General features: G+C 34.0%; 1 protein-coding gene and 1 pseudogene across 1 annotated transcript in view; both read right to left on the bottom strand.

The window, feature by feature from the left end:
* Positions 1-639: 639 nt before the first annotated feature.
* On the bottom strand, positions 640-1296 carry LOC108528853 (60S ribosomal protein L13-like; annotated as a pseudogene).
* A 6661-nt stretch (positions 1297-7957) lies between these two features.
* Positions 7958-15170, bottom strand: part of CIP2A (cellular inhibitor of PP2A) — a 44103-nt gene continuing 36890 nt past the window's right edge. Inside the window, exons 18-21 of the mRNA XM_017870874.1 lie at positions 13438-13551; positions 12702-12784; positions 11273-11412; positions 7958-8727 (exon numbers count right to left, since the gene is read on the bottom strand). Coding sequence (XP_017726363.1) covers positions 8557-8727; positions 11273-11412; positions 12702-12784; positions 13438-13551 — 508 coding nt within the window. The 3' untranslated portion in view covers positions 7958-8556. The remainder of the gene's footprint in view (positions 8728-11272; positions 11413-12701; positions 12785-13437; positions 13552-15170) is intronic.

Raw genomic sequence — 15170 nt, forward strand, 5'->3', positions numbered from 1 at the left:
TCCAGCCTGGGCAACAGAGTGAGACTCCATCTCAAAATAAATAAATAAATAAATAAATAAATAAATAAATAAATAAATAAATAAATAAATAAGGTTATTGCTGAATCAATTTCTCTAACAGATACAGGCCTATTCAGCTTATCTATTTCTCCTTGTATGAACTTTCGTGGTCTTTCAAAAAATTGGTCTATTACACTTACATAATCAAATATGTGGGCACAGAGTTGTTAAGAATATTCCTTTTTTGTCTTTTTAATATTCCCAGGATAAGTAGTGATGTTCAATCTCATTTAGCAGGCCTATGCTCCACCCTTGAGTTCTAACCTTACCACCCTTGAGTTCTAACCTTTACAAGTGCTTCTCAGCTTTTTTTTTTTTTTTTTTTGTCCCTTAGATGAGGCTTAAAGACTAGAACGGATTGGTTCAGAACATTTCCTTCCCCCACAATATCGATAACAGTAAAGTTTTTCCCCTTGTTGGGTAGGAAAATGCTGTGGGTTATTTTCAAAATTTCCTCCTCCCCTTGGTCAAACATGAGGGGAGATTTCTCTGATCTTCAACTGTGAGAATCTGGTGGGGCTCCCAGCAGTAAAGCCTGAGAAAGCATGAAAATGTGTGTGGTAGGAGGGGCCACAAATCTTATTTGTACTGCTGATTTATTACAAGTCCCCAAAAGTGTTTTTTTTTTTTTTTTTTCTTTTCAACACCCTATTCTGAAGCTTCCTTGGCCCTTTTTGCTTGGATGCCCAGAAGCTGGGCACTGGCACAGGCCGTGCAAGACTAACAAACGCCTTGAAGTTCTTCTCCTTGGTGATGACTTTTTCTTCTTGAAGACATTGATATGTACATTACTGGTCCTGTCAGCTGGGTGGCCAATTTGAGTTCAGCAGAGCTGTTCCTTCATGGGGTCCAAGGGCTTCTTTGGGAAGAGGATGAACTTGTAGTAGCACTCCTTCAACTGGAGTTGCTGGCTTTTGGGGACTCACTGGACTTGTTCTAATGTCTCCTTGGATCCATAGATACCAAAGGTCTGGGTCACCGTATGGATGCTGGCCACCCTAACTCTTCTAAGCTGAAGCTTCTGCTAGCTCATACTTTGGTGTGATACCTCCCTGTGGGACATCTTACTAGGGGTTAGATGGGTCCAGATGCAGGGTGATAGGCAATGGTGGTGTGCTTTTGCTTGTTGGGCCTTGCATCTGTGGATCTTTTGGGTCAGCTGGTTGAACCGAACAGCTACTGCTACTCCTTGTGGAAATGAGGCATCAGGATCATGCCATTCTGGCAGGGTGCCATAGCTGCATATAGTCCTCCTCCAAAGGAGAACGCTTGGCTGGAAAGGCTCTCAAGAGTTTTAAATTCCCAAGCTAGCTCACATGGCCTCCAGTAATTCAACAAAATTACAGTTTAAGTGTTCCTACCAGGGCTTCAGATAAGTTGATCCATACTCAACTGTATTCTCTACTGTTTCCAGAATGATGATTTGTCCTGTGACCTCAATTCTCTGGTGGATCTAAAAGAAGCCACTGATTTTTCAGTTTGTGCAATTTTTTTCTGGAGAGAGTGGGAGACAAGTTCTTTGCATGTTAAAACAAAGTCCATGGATCTTTTAATTTTTGAATTTTGTACCACGTGCTCATATTCTATCTCTTACTCTCCTCTGGCCCCCCACTTTCCTAAATAGAGAATGACACTTATAGTTGGTAAAATTAAGGTGATACTATTGTTTGTAGAACGGGAAATATTTAAAAGAGGCATAAAGAAATAAATTTGATTAGTATGTAATGACCACAGAACTAACCTTACAAAGAAACATAGCCTCTGAAAATATTAGCCGTATGATCACAAGTTGGGTGGATCATATCCACCCAGGAAACATGGCAAACAAAACATGCTCCTTGGATCAACCTACAATATCAATAATCCAAGTATCTTATTCAGTAGCTCAAGGATAGCAGCAATTCAAGTCATGGCTTCAGTCAGTCTAATCTGAAGGGTATTTGCATGAAATGTCATTCAGACTAAATGGTTCAGGGTGACCTTGCTTATTTTTCTCTCAAAGTGTTTTTACACAGTCAGCTTCAAACATTTATTATCGAGTTCTCTCTCCTCCGGATTCTGTACAAATTCCCAACATCCTTTTAACCCTTCCTTGATATTACAATTAAAGGTTTGTATTTTCATTATCTCTGTAAACACAACCTATACATCTTCACTTTGAGTTAGATAACACTAAATGTCTTCGGACTTTTAAAAAAAGAGGCTACTACAAAAATGGTATTTCTAAATAGAAATACTAACATAGATTAGGAAAACTTTTAAATCTGTCAAAAGAGCTGGGAACATAATGGGATCCAAGTCCTAGACATACTGTTTTACTACTAAAATTTGGCAAACTTTTCTCAACTACATCTTTTCCTCATAATCTCCCTCCAGGAAATTAAAGAAGTAACAATGTACAACCTCACAATGAATTTTGTAGGTACAGTCATTAATTAGAAAATACTACAATACCCCAGAGAAGGCTAATTTGAAGTATGAAAATGCTTCTTTCAAAAGAGATGTTAATTTAACACTGCTTATAATTGATACTTATAATATAAATAAATTAGTCTGAGCAACCCAGACTAGTCTACTCAATAAAACTGTTACTCTTGGTGTAGACAATAATTTAAAGATTTAACTCCTAATCTCTCCATCCTTTACTACTCTTGAAAGTAACAGAGAATCTTTACCGTTCATTTTACTTTCTCAATTGGCCAAATGTTTGATGAAGAGAAAGAGGAAACCAAGGACAAAGAACATAACAGTTTTACTTCATTCCTTCTCCAAAAGGAGATAAACCATTATTGAAAATCTACTAAAAGCCATGAGCTTTATTTGTATTTTTTAAACATATTTTTTCTAGTAAGTATGTATTATTCTCATTTTACAGAAGAATAAAACATTAAATAAAAACTTTCCATAGGTAGAGCCAGAAGTCAAATCTAGATGTGGTTACCAAAGCAATGTTTTAAAATATGGTTTTAAAAAGTTAAAGTAACATTGTACTTTTAGAAACCAAAAAAGTCAATTATAATTTCATTATGCAGAGGTTACCACTGTTCACTGTTGCTAATATACATATATGTATATATATATACACACACATAAATCTTAAAAACACTCAGGTATCTGAATCACTGTTTACAAATAGTTTGGCTTACTTTTTTTCACTTAACACACCAAAAATCTCTTCCCAATACTTACTATATATTTCAGTAACTTTTCCAAAAGGATGCTTATTATTTTACATGACTGTACCTTATACTGATTAACCAATCTATTATGGTATAAATTGTTTCCAATTTTGTGCCATATTACTGTACACAAATCTTAGTGTATAACCTTATTTTTTTCCAGATAAATTGCTAGAAGTGAAGCTTCTGTGTGTTCCATAACAACACATACTAATTTAAAAGTCATATCAGTTTGTGTTTGAATCATGGGACCTCTTTTCTGAGAACGCATGTTTTTCACATCTTTTTTACACACAAGGGCTTGGGCTCACTGTTCTTTGAGAATTCTCTCAGCTCTAAAATGCTGATTATTAACTGCGGGTATTACACAAATTAGCATGTAGTAGTTGATAGTAGCCTTTACTTTCAGTTACAATGAAAACCCCGCCTAATCGAAGATGAACAGTTGTGTTGTCTTTTGCTAGGGCTAATCATAAGCCTTTTTATTTGAGGTTTGAGAAAAGCATACGGCCACTCTAATACATTATATCTTTTGGCTCTTTGAGATAAGTGAGATGAAATATAATACTTAGAATAACAGGGAAGATAATGTAATGGAGAGGCAAAATCATGTTCATTACTAAATCCCTGCCAAATGCTCAGCTACTTACTGGAAAATTAGTTTTTAATAACATAATGAAAGTGAAAGCCAATCCACTCTGTTGACTTTGAAAATGTCACTCTCTAATGTAGTCGTGGACAGCATGTAAAAAGTCCTTTGCATGTATCCTGGGATTATCCATCATATTTTGAGATATCGAGAGAATATAGATACTGGGTCCTTAGGAAGTAGACAACTAAAATGTTATATTTAGTTGGAAGGAAAAGACTTACTCCTTCTTGCATTTATGAAGGGATATTTGTAGCTCAATGTGCAAAAAAAACTGGGTTTTAAGAGTTATCCCTCTTATTCCTGGTTATGTGATAATTAAGTTTTTTCTGGGGTAGTTCTGAAATGTTTAAATGAACACAAGAATAAACGAAACAAAACTCACAGAGGTCTTTGATGACAGGAAGAAAGTCAATTCACTGCAAAATGCTTAACTGAGTGAGACTGTATAAGGTTTCAAAGTGATGTGCATGTTGAAAATAAACCATGACTTTTTGAGTTCACAATGTTCCCTCTCAATTTATGGAGTACAGAGGCATATAATTTCAAGGACTTATCAGGCTCATTATTCACATTCTTAAAAAATCAATGAAACATCTGCATTAAATAGGCTACATATACACACACACACACACACACATATATATATAAAGTCTGGGGTGTAGTGGTGCAATCACAGCTCACTACACTGGGACATGTCACCACACCTAGCTAATTTTTTTTTATCTTTTGTGGAGACATGGGTGTCACTTTGTTGCCCAGGCTGGTCTGGAACCCCTGCCTCAAATGATCTGCCTGCCTAGGCTTTCAGAATTATGGAACTACAGGCATGAGCAGTGACCAAGTTTTAATTTTTAAAAGTTAATTATCTAGAACGTAAACTCAGTGAAAGCTGGAAATGTACAATTATTTTCTTAATCCAAAATACTTTATTATGGGTAATACTCATTTAATATTTATTGGTAATCACTGAGAGCCAAGGTAAAGGGGTTAAAGGGATGGCCCAAATGAATCTAATGTCATGATTTAAATAAGTAATTCTCAAATTAGGGGGTTTGGGTAGAAAAATATCAAAAGGTCTTGTAGTTAAAAAAAATCAATATGCTTAACATGCCTATTTATTTTCTTACACTATAGAAAGCAAATCTCACATGCTTTGCTTGTAAGAATGTGCACAAAAAGTACATGCTGTATTAACTGAAAAACTCTAAGTACTATATTTTAATTTTGTGAATGAGTGATGTCATGTAGACTGCTATTTTCAATACATTATAACATTACCAAAATGTTCAATTTTCTACCTTTAAAAAGTAGGAAAATATTCACTTGGCAACTAACCATCAAATTAATAACTGATTCAAGTAAGAATTACCAACAATACTAAAACTAGCAGATGCAAGTTGGAAGAGAAACAGCATATATGCAGTATCTGCCCACAAACTACTTACTATTTCCAAAGGGAGAAACACTGAAGAAACGACTTTACATTGGTGCATGCAAAGAGGTGAACATACTGATGGTGACAGCCAGAGTCTTTCCATATAATTGCTTAAAGCAAAAATTATCACATGGTTTTAAGGGTTAGCTACATAAGTAGAGGTAATGCACATGTCAACTATAGCATGAAGGATGAGAAGAGGACAGAAGGACCTATAGAGTTGCAAGGTTTCTACATTTTATGTTAAGCAGTACAATATTAACTCTAAGTGGATTGTTAAAGGACTTATTTTGTCAAAATTGATAAAAAAGCAAGACCTAACTCTATTTGTTTACAAGTCATGAATTTTACATATAAACATACAGGTTAAAAGTAAACTGAGAAAAAGATATATCAGGCCAACAGAAAACACAATAAGAACTAAGTGGCTATGTTATTATCAAATAAAATAGACCTCAAGATAAAGACTACCAAACATAAAAAGACATTTCTTAATAAGTAAATGTAACATCTAATAGCAAAGTTTTGACTATTTTTGTTACTAAAGTTTGATTGGAACACAGCCATGACTATTAATTTATGTATTGTCTGTGGCTGCTTTTGTGCTGCAATAGCAGAGTTGAGTTGTTGTGACAGAAACTATGTCCCATAAAGCCTAAAATATTTACTATCTGCCCCTTTACAGAAAATGTTTGCTAACTCTTGCAAAGGATTAAGTCACAAACAGGACACATGGCTAGTACAATGGTATACATGCCAAAAGCAAAGTTGTAAATATAGTTCATAACTATTTGAAAGGAGGAAAAGAATCAAATTATAGTAAGACTGAGTTTTAGGGAATATAACTTGATAAGTACCTATAACGTATGAATGAATGACCACAAGTAGAAGTAGAAACTTAAACATATTTTCATTTAAGTGACAGTCCTAACTTATAACAGAATCTCTTTTAATTCTTAAATAACTAGTCCTTTTAAGTAAATAGACCCAAAGGGACACTGACCTGATAATTTCCTAAGACACAGCATACAGTTTCATTATTTTCTTTTTGTCCTGACATTAAATTAATGAACAATTTAATATAAACTTCAACCAAATTTTATGAGACGTGTCTATTTGTTCAAGTGGCAAGTGTAAATAATAAAAGAAACTGTGTTAATGTATACTTTGGAGACAAACTCTCCCCAGCAAAATTTTAAGAGGATGTGAGTAATCCTAATATAATGATGTACTCCCTAAGTTTTGTTTTTTCCATCAGGAAATGGACATGCATACACACATACAAAACCCTGACTATGGTGGTGGTTCAAATTTGATTAAATTTTTTTTTAGATAAAAATATTTAAACACACTTTTGCTTTTTAAATGAGGTACACAGTCCAACAAGAAAACAAAAGTAAGTGATATAGTAAAGGCACTCAGAAAAACAATAGAAACAATATGAAAGGTGTTACAAGAGACAGAAAGAGATGAAGGGTGATGATTAGTACTCACTTTCAAAGCTGCAGTATGGACTTTCCTCTTTAGGGAGAGAAGATTAGAAATAAACAGGTTAAAATTACATTAAAAAATGGCTACAATATATATATGGGGTAATTATATAGATCTTTAAGAAAAGGCAAACTGAGTTCTTTAAATACATACTTGTGAGAATGGGATAGATCTGTATTATCTAATAGGATGGTTATCAAAATTAAATTTAATAAAATTAAAAATTTAGCTTTTTCAGTTGCACAGGCCACATTTCAAGCGCTCAATGGCCACTTGTAGCCACTGGCTATGGTATCGGACATCACAGAACATTGCCATCACAGAAAACTGTATAGGGCAGCACTAGGCTAGACTGTCTCAAGATGTCTGAATTGTAAAGATAGATTGATTTTCCCTACAGTTTTTGGTTCATTCATTCATGTCTTTCTTTAACGTTTTGTCCCTTTTATTTTACAGAACGTTTTATTCTTCAGTCTTATATATCCATTTAAACTTTTTCGTATTTGATTGAAAATGCATGCAATTTCAAAAGAGAAACAGAATGTACCTCCTCCATAGAACAAATAGTAATTTAAAATGTTTTACTCTGCATAATACTTTTAAAAAATTTCCAGAGCTGCACAAATCTAAATTTACTTAAATCAAAGAGAGATATGGTAAAGCAAACACCAACTAAAATTAATGACTGTAATGGTATAGCAATAAAATCAATCAAAATATTGATGTAAAAACTTTTCTTACACAGTAGTTAGAGCATATGATTCAAATGAAAAGTACAGAAGGACCCTTGTATTTAAAAAAAACCATAAAGGTATTTAACCTATGCTTTAAAATTAAATGAACCAATTAAAAACTAAGACAATACATTAAATACAATTCATATCAGAATTAACAGTAAATAATATTTTTCTGAATATGCAGCAAGAGTAGAATCCAAATTATCCTTATGTAAATCATAAGAAACTTATAATTAATTATAGATGATCTGGACCACTATGCAACATTTGAAAAAAGAGGAAAAAAAACCACTAAATATACCTTACAAAAAAATTCTACACAAGTTATTAGATTTTTTATGAGACAGCTATTGTGTTAAATTAAATGTAATCATTTAAATGTAATAGTTTAACACAATAACAGTTTTCTAATTTTTATACATTTTATTACCATTGCATTTTTTTCAAATTTAGAAATTATGCCACACGTTACTGCATTTTAAATGCAGTAATAAAAATTATTTTAAATTCACTAATATTCTCTTCTCTGCTTCTTCAGAGAAAAACTTCTCTAGCATTATCATACCTTCTCTCTTTTAACTTTACTTTTTACTTTTACTCCCTTTATATTTTTATTTTGTAATCTTTAGGATTGTTATATCAAGAAAGTTTAGTCTTAAGATCTAAATAATCACAAATGACAATAAATAAGACAGGCAATACAGAATAGAAAGCAACTAAGAAAAAGGAAAGAACCTTAGAAAAATGATAATGAAAGTTAAAAATGATTTTCTAATGTAAGAACCAAAGAAAGCCTTAAGCAATAAAAGCCAGAAACAAAAAGTAAAACTTAAAAATTTAAATTTCTATTCAAACTATTAAATAAAAAACATACACCAGATCAGGGTCTTTACAGATAACTTATTGTTGTGAAGTCACAAATTAACTCCCCTACCCACCCCCTCCAATAGATAAATATATCAAAAATATCATTAGATTACAAATTCCAAAATGCCATAATGTCTATATACTGAGATTCACAGTTTCTGGATTTATTTTTCCACCACTTAAACTGTGGATCATTGCTATCATGTGGGAGTGTTTGTTCAATTCCTCTTGCTGAAGTTTCACCAAGGACTCTTTCTCTTCCAAACGACCTTCTAATTGTGCCTTTTGAACCTCTAGAGAGGAAGCCTAAGGAATTGGGGTTGGGGGAGGAGGAATAATTGAGAAGAAAAATAACTTTAATGTTCTCTCTATACATATACTTTAAGATGCTTTTATTTTTTATTTGTACAACAACCATTTCAAGAAATACTATAAATATTATACTTCAGTTAATTCAATTATATGGTGGTTTAAAACGAAAAATCATTAAACAATATAATACAAATTGAGAACACTTTCATCTTAAGTTAATGCCAGCGGCTGAAATTTTGCAGAAAATACTACACACTACATATTAAAATTACNACAATTCATATCAGAATTAACAGTAAATAATATTTTTCTGAATATGCAGCAAGAGTAGAATCCAAATTATCCTTATGTAAATCATAAGAAACTTATAATTAATTATAGATGATCTGGACCACTATGCAACATTTGAAAAAAGAGGAAAAAAAACCACTAAATATACCTTACAAAAAAATTCTACACAAGTTATTAGATTTTTTATGAGACAGCTATTGTGTTAAATTAAATGTAATCATTTAAATGTAATAGTTTAACACAATAACAGTTTTCTAATTTTATACATTTTATTACCATTGCATTTTTTTCAAATTTAGAAATTATGCCACACGTTACTGCATTTTAAATGCAGTAATAAAATTATTTTAAATTCACTAATATTCTCTTCTCTGCTTCTTCAGAGAAAACTTCTCTAGCATTATCATACCTTCTCTCTTTTAACTTTACTTTTACTTTTACTCCCTTTATATTTTATTTTGTAATCTTTAGGATTGTTATATCAAGAAAGTTTAGTCTTAAGATCTAAATAATCACAAATGACAATAAATAAGACAGGCAATACAGAATAGAAAGCAACTAAGAAAAGGAAAGAACCTTAGAAAATGATAATGAAAGTTAAAATGATTTTCTAATGTAAGAACCAAAGAAAGCCTTAAGCAATAAAAGCCAGAAACAAAAGTAAAACTTAAAATTTAAATTTCTATTCAAACTATTAAATAAAAAACATACACCAGATCAGGGTCTTTACAGATAACTTATTGTTGTGAAGTCACAAATTAACTCCCCTACCCACCCCTCCAATAGATAAATATATCAAAATATCATTAGATTACAAATTCCAAAATGCCATAATGTCTATATACTGAGATTCACAGTTTCTGGATTTATTTTCCACCACTTAAACTGTGGATCATTGCTATCATGTGGGAGTGTTTGTTCAATTCCTCTTGCTGAAGTTTCACCAAGGACTCTTTCTCTTCCAAACGACCTTCTAATTGTGCCTTTTGAACCTCTAGAGAGGAAGCCTAAGGAATTGGGGTTGGGGAGGAGGAATAATTGAGAAGAAAATAACTTTAATGTTCTCTCTATACATATACTTTAAGATGCTTTTATTTTTTATTTGTACAACAACCATTTCAAGAAATACTATAAATATTATACTTCAGTTAATTCAATTATATGGTGGTTTAAAACGAAAATCATTAAACAATATAATACAAATTGAGAACACTTTCATCTTAAGTTAATGCCAGCGGCTGAAATTTTGCAGAAAATACTACACACTACATATTAAAATTACTAATAAGATAATCACATTAAAGCAGAACCAGAAAAACTATAAATGTGATACTAAATTTTATGCCTCTTCCATTACTCCGTAGTAGTGGTAGATCAGTCTTTCAATCCTAGTCTGTTCTCATCTTTCTGGTAGTAAACAGGCCAGAAAGTACAATTCATAGCTACCACTCAAGCTACGCAACTATGGTAATATAGAAAGAACCCTGGACTCAGATTCAGAATATATATCTGTTGATTCACGTATTAGCTGTGTGACTTTAGTAAGTAACCTCAGACTCAGTTTCTTCAGTTGTAAGTTGAAAATATTTATTAATATTAACATATTATATAATATTTGTTACAGTGAAAATTATACAGCTACCTATGTATGACATCAAGTACTGGTAACCCCTTTCCGTATTCTTTGCACACTTGAAAATAGTAAGTGCTGACACAAAGTATCTGTTTAATAACTGCTTAACTATTTTAGAAAATATATTATGAAAACCTCGTAACAAATGATACTCAAGCTGCTTTGAGATCCTAATATCTTCTTTTTTTTTTTTTTTTTTTTCTTTTTTGAGGACGGAGTCTTGCTGGGCTGCTGCCAGGCTGGAAGTGCAGTGGGCCGGCTCTCAGCTCACTGCAAGCTCCGCCTTCCCGGGTCACGCCATTCTCCTGTCTCAGCCTCCGAGTAGCTTTGGGACTACTGCGCCCGCCTCGTCGCCCGGCTAGTTTTTTGTATTTTTTAGTTAGAGACGGGGTTGCACCGTATAGCCAGGATGTCCGACTCCCGACCTTGTGATCCGGGCCCGTCTCGGCCTCCCAAAGTGCTGGTATTACAGGCTGAGCCACCGCGCCCGCCAAGAGATCCTATATCTTCTAAAAAATTTGCTGGAAGAAACAGTACATTCAGTTTATCCAATTTACCCTTTTCACAACAGACTTTTTCATTTTACTGCAAATGAGAAATGGAACAGATTCTTACCTTAATGCTCAGCTCTTTTCTTATCTGTTCTGTTCTGCTTAATTCTTTTCTAAGGATATCAATGGTTTCTTCCTTATCTTCCCTTTCCTTTTGTAAGGTTTTAATCTTTTCTTCTTGTACTTTTGTTTTCTGATGCAAATCTTAGAAAAAAAAAGTCAAGTATATACTCAGAGGTCTTACACTGACTACTCTGAAATGGTTTAGTAGCTACTATAAGAGTAAAAGAAAAATAACTAGAACAATAAAGAGAAACTTCTTTTTTATAACAGTATTCTATAGAAAATACCTTATGACAGTATTCTATAGAAAATACCAAATCTCCATGTCTTTCTTCCATCCTCTGTTCTAAATATAACATGCTATATAGGAGAAGGACAATCCTCAGAGTGTAAGGGTTAGAAAAGGAAGAGCTACAACTATGAAAAATTATATAGGTAGGTGCCTGCGCTCTAAGGCAAGTGAGAACAAAAATGTTTTTCTGGATCATTTCAAATATACCATTAAGAAGCTAGTAACTAAAAGTTACCTAATACTGCCACCTGCTGTTATGTTCCTTAAACTTTTTTTTATTTTGAAAAGGGCAATCCGTAATCCTAAATCATTTAACGAAGGAACAGAAAACCAAATACTCCAAGTTTTCACTTCTAAGTGGGAACTAAACATTGAGTACACACAGACATAAAGATGGAACTAATATATACTGCAGACTAGAGTTGGCAGGGGGTCGAAAATTACCTATTGCTACCTATTTGGTACTATGCTCACTACCTGGGTGATGAGATCCATATCCCAAACCTCCGTGTCATGCAATATACCCAATGTAATAGACCTGCACACATGCCCCTTGATTCTAAAAGTTGAAATTATAAAGAAACTAAATTAAATTAAATGGGCAATCATCTCTTTCTTTTTTTTTCTTTGAGACAGTCCTGCTTTATCATCCAGGTTGGAGTGGAGTGGCATGAACACAGCTCACTGCAGCTTTGATATCCCAGGTTCAAGTGATTCTCCAACTCACTTTAGCCTCATGAGTAGCTGGAACTACAGGTGCACACTACCACACCTGGCTAGATTTTTGTATTTTTTGTAGAGATGGAGTTTCACCATGTTGCTCAGGCTGGTCTCAAACTCCTGAGCTCAAGAAGTCTACCCATCCCGTCTTCCAAAGTGCTGGGATTACAGAAGTGAGACACTGTGCCTGGCCAATTTCTTATAGTTCCTAAATTTAAAAAATGTACTGCTTTTTCAGCTTGATCAAACTGAACTGCTTTTGTGAAACATTATGTCAAGAAAAGGGAAGCCATTTCAAATGTGATTTAAGGTTTAAAACAATAAGGGAAGTAGAAAATAAAAAAGCAAGCAAAACCACTCATGCTTCCAAAACAAATACATTAAAAATAGACAATGTATTAAATAAGAAACCACTTACTTGCTAGCTTATGTTCTCTGTCTACTAGCTGATTCTGTACTTCTTTTCTCTGTTCTTCTTTCTCTATTAATTGGGCAATACTTCTGAAGTTATAAAAAAATGGAAGAAAACATTAATGAACCATATGCCATTTGTAAACTTTTTTCCCCAAACAAGCACTTTGGGAGGCCAAGGTGGGCAGATCACAAGGTCAGGAGATCGAGACCATCCTGGCTAACACGGTGAAAACCCATCTCTACTAAAAATACAAAAAAAAAAAAAAAAAAAAAAAAAAAAGAAAGGGTCTCGCTCTGCCCCCCAGGCTGGAGAAAGTGGCATGATCTTGTGCTCACTGCAACCTCTGCCTCCCGGGTTCAAGTGATTCTCCTGCCTCAGCCTCCTGGGTAGCTGAGATTACAGGCACCCACCACAACACCCAGCTAATTTTTGTATTTTCAGTAGAGACAGAGTTTCACCATGTTGGCCAGGCTGGTCTCAAACTCCTGACCTCATGTGCTTCACCCACCTCAGCCTCCCAAAGTGCTGGGATTACAGGCGTGAGCCATCACGCTCGGCATTTAAAACAAAATTTCTAAGAACAGCAATTGCCTGTAAATTCCACCAAATATATATCTTATATCTAAAATAAGTAACAATTCTATTAATTTTATCAATAAAAAACAATGTTCTATATAAAGAGAATCATTTTGGTTTTGAAAAATCCCACATATTCAGAATATAGAACTAGAGATTTTACTTTTCATTTTGTTCCTTGAGTGACTCATTCAACTTTTTCACTGTCTCAATGTGTTTATTCAGAGAATCACATGTGATCTGTAAATCTTTATTCTTCTTTTCAGTACTTTCATTTCTGAAAAGACAAGAAAATGAGTTGGCATCATTATGGAGGAAAACATATGAAGGAGAAAAGAAACTCAATAGTGTTTTCTTTACTATCTCTTCTAACCAAATTGCATATGCTAGAAGAGAAGGAATGTTATGAACAAGCAGGACATAAACAGAATTTGATCAACTCTAAAAGGCAGTAAATACATGTTTTGGTTGACAGATGTAGTAAAAATTACTATGAGATAGAAATGTGTGGGGCATTAATCTCATATTTATGGACATAAAGCCTTATTTTACAGATGATATTGCATTACATAATTTGCTATAAATAAGTTTAGGGTTCTACATTTGTCTCTTTAAAACTCTGCATCTAATAGTCCTATTTATTTTATCTGCAAAGTAAACACAGAAAAAAATCCTTTCTAAAGTGATACTTTGATACTCAACTACCATAAGCATAAAATGTCCTTTTTATTTCACTAAGTACAAAGATTTTAAAAAAGCAACCCAAAAACCAAACCAAAACAAACAAAAAAAACCAGTAGCCAAATTTGGCTAGCAGTTTTTGTATCTAATCCATACAGAAATTTCAACAATCTGAGTGTGAGTACCTGTAGACAGTCCTGACCATTACAAATGACTTTTTCCCCAGCCAGCTTCATTTACATGCTATCCATTTGTCCATTCAAGGAATTTCACCTTCTGGCCCCTAAATCACTAGCTGGAACATAAGCAGGTCTTAGAAAACACGTATTTTTCTTGGACCCTGCCTATCTCTTAGGTTCTCTATGTGAGGCATAGCAGGGACCCCCTTTTTAGGAGGTCTGAGGACCTCAAGCTGGAAAATAAAGGAAAATCCTGAGTTCATTCAAGGGAAATTCCAGGGACCTAGCTAGTCCTAGAAGTAAATAAGTAACTTGTTAAACAGGAAGGTATTAGTAGCCTAAATCAATAGTTAACAAACTTAAGAGTACCAGAGACTTGATTCTTTGTAGAACTTGAAGAAAACAACTTAACACATGTCCCTGAGTTGTATTTCAGAGACCCGGGCCCTCACTGAGGAACCCCACTGACCAGATCCATTGACGAGTAGACCTCAGATAAGGGGGAAATTAAGGCTGAATTTTAACCACTGTTCTTTGTTCTAAGTTTCTTTCTCAGGGTCTTGAACAAAGTCACTCTCCCTAGCTAGTTCACATTTTTCTACTGACCCTAAATTTTTAAACAAAGCTGCTCTTCCTTAACCAACTGCAAATCGAAAAATCTTTGGGTCTACCCATTACGTGTAAGCCCCTGCTCCACAATATCCTCTCCTTTAAACTTAAACCAATGTGTAACCTTTTTTGATTTATGATTTTTGCCTGTAACTTCCACTTTCCTGAAATTTACTCTTGTCTTTAAAAATCCTTGCTTGCAAGCTACTTGGGGGGTCAAGATTTGAGCATTTGGCTGCCTGGTCCTCCCTGCTTGGCACCCTGCAATAAAAGCCTTTTGTTCTATCACTGCAAACCTTGGTGCAGACACCTGGTTTTACTGTATTGAGCAAACGGACCCCATTTCAGTTCTATAATGTATTTTCTTCACTGCTGAAGTTCTCAACCTGGCTTATTGCTAATACCACACTTTATCAGTGGTGCCTCA

This window comes from Rhinopithecus bieti, unplaced genomic scaffold (assembly GCF_001698545.2).
Source record: "Rhinopithecus bieti isolate Rb0 unplaced genomic scaffold, ASM169854v2 scaffold_5478, whole genome shotgun sequence".
Classification (NCBI taxonomy): domain Eukaryota; kingdom Metazoa; phylum Chordata; class Mammalia; order Primates; family Cercopithecidae; genus Rhinopithecus; species Rhinopithecus bieti.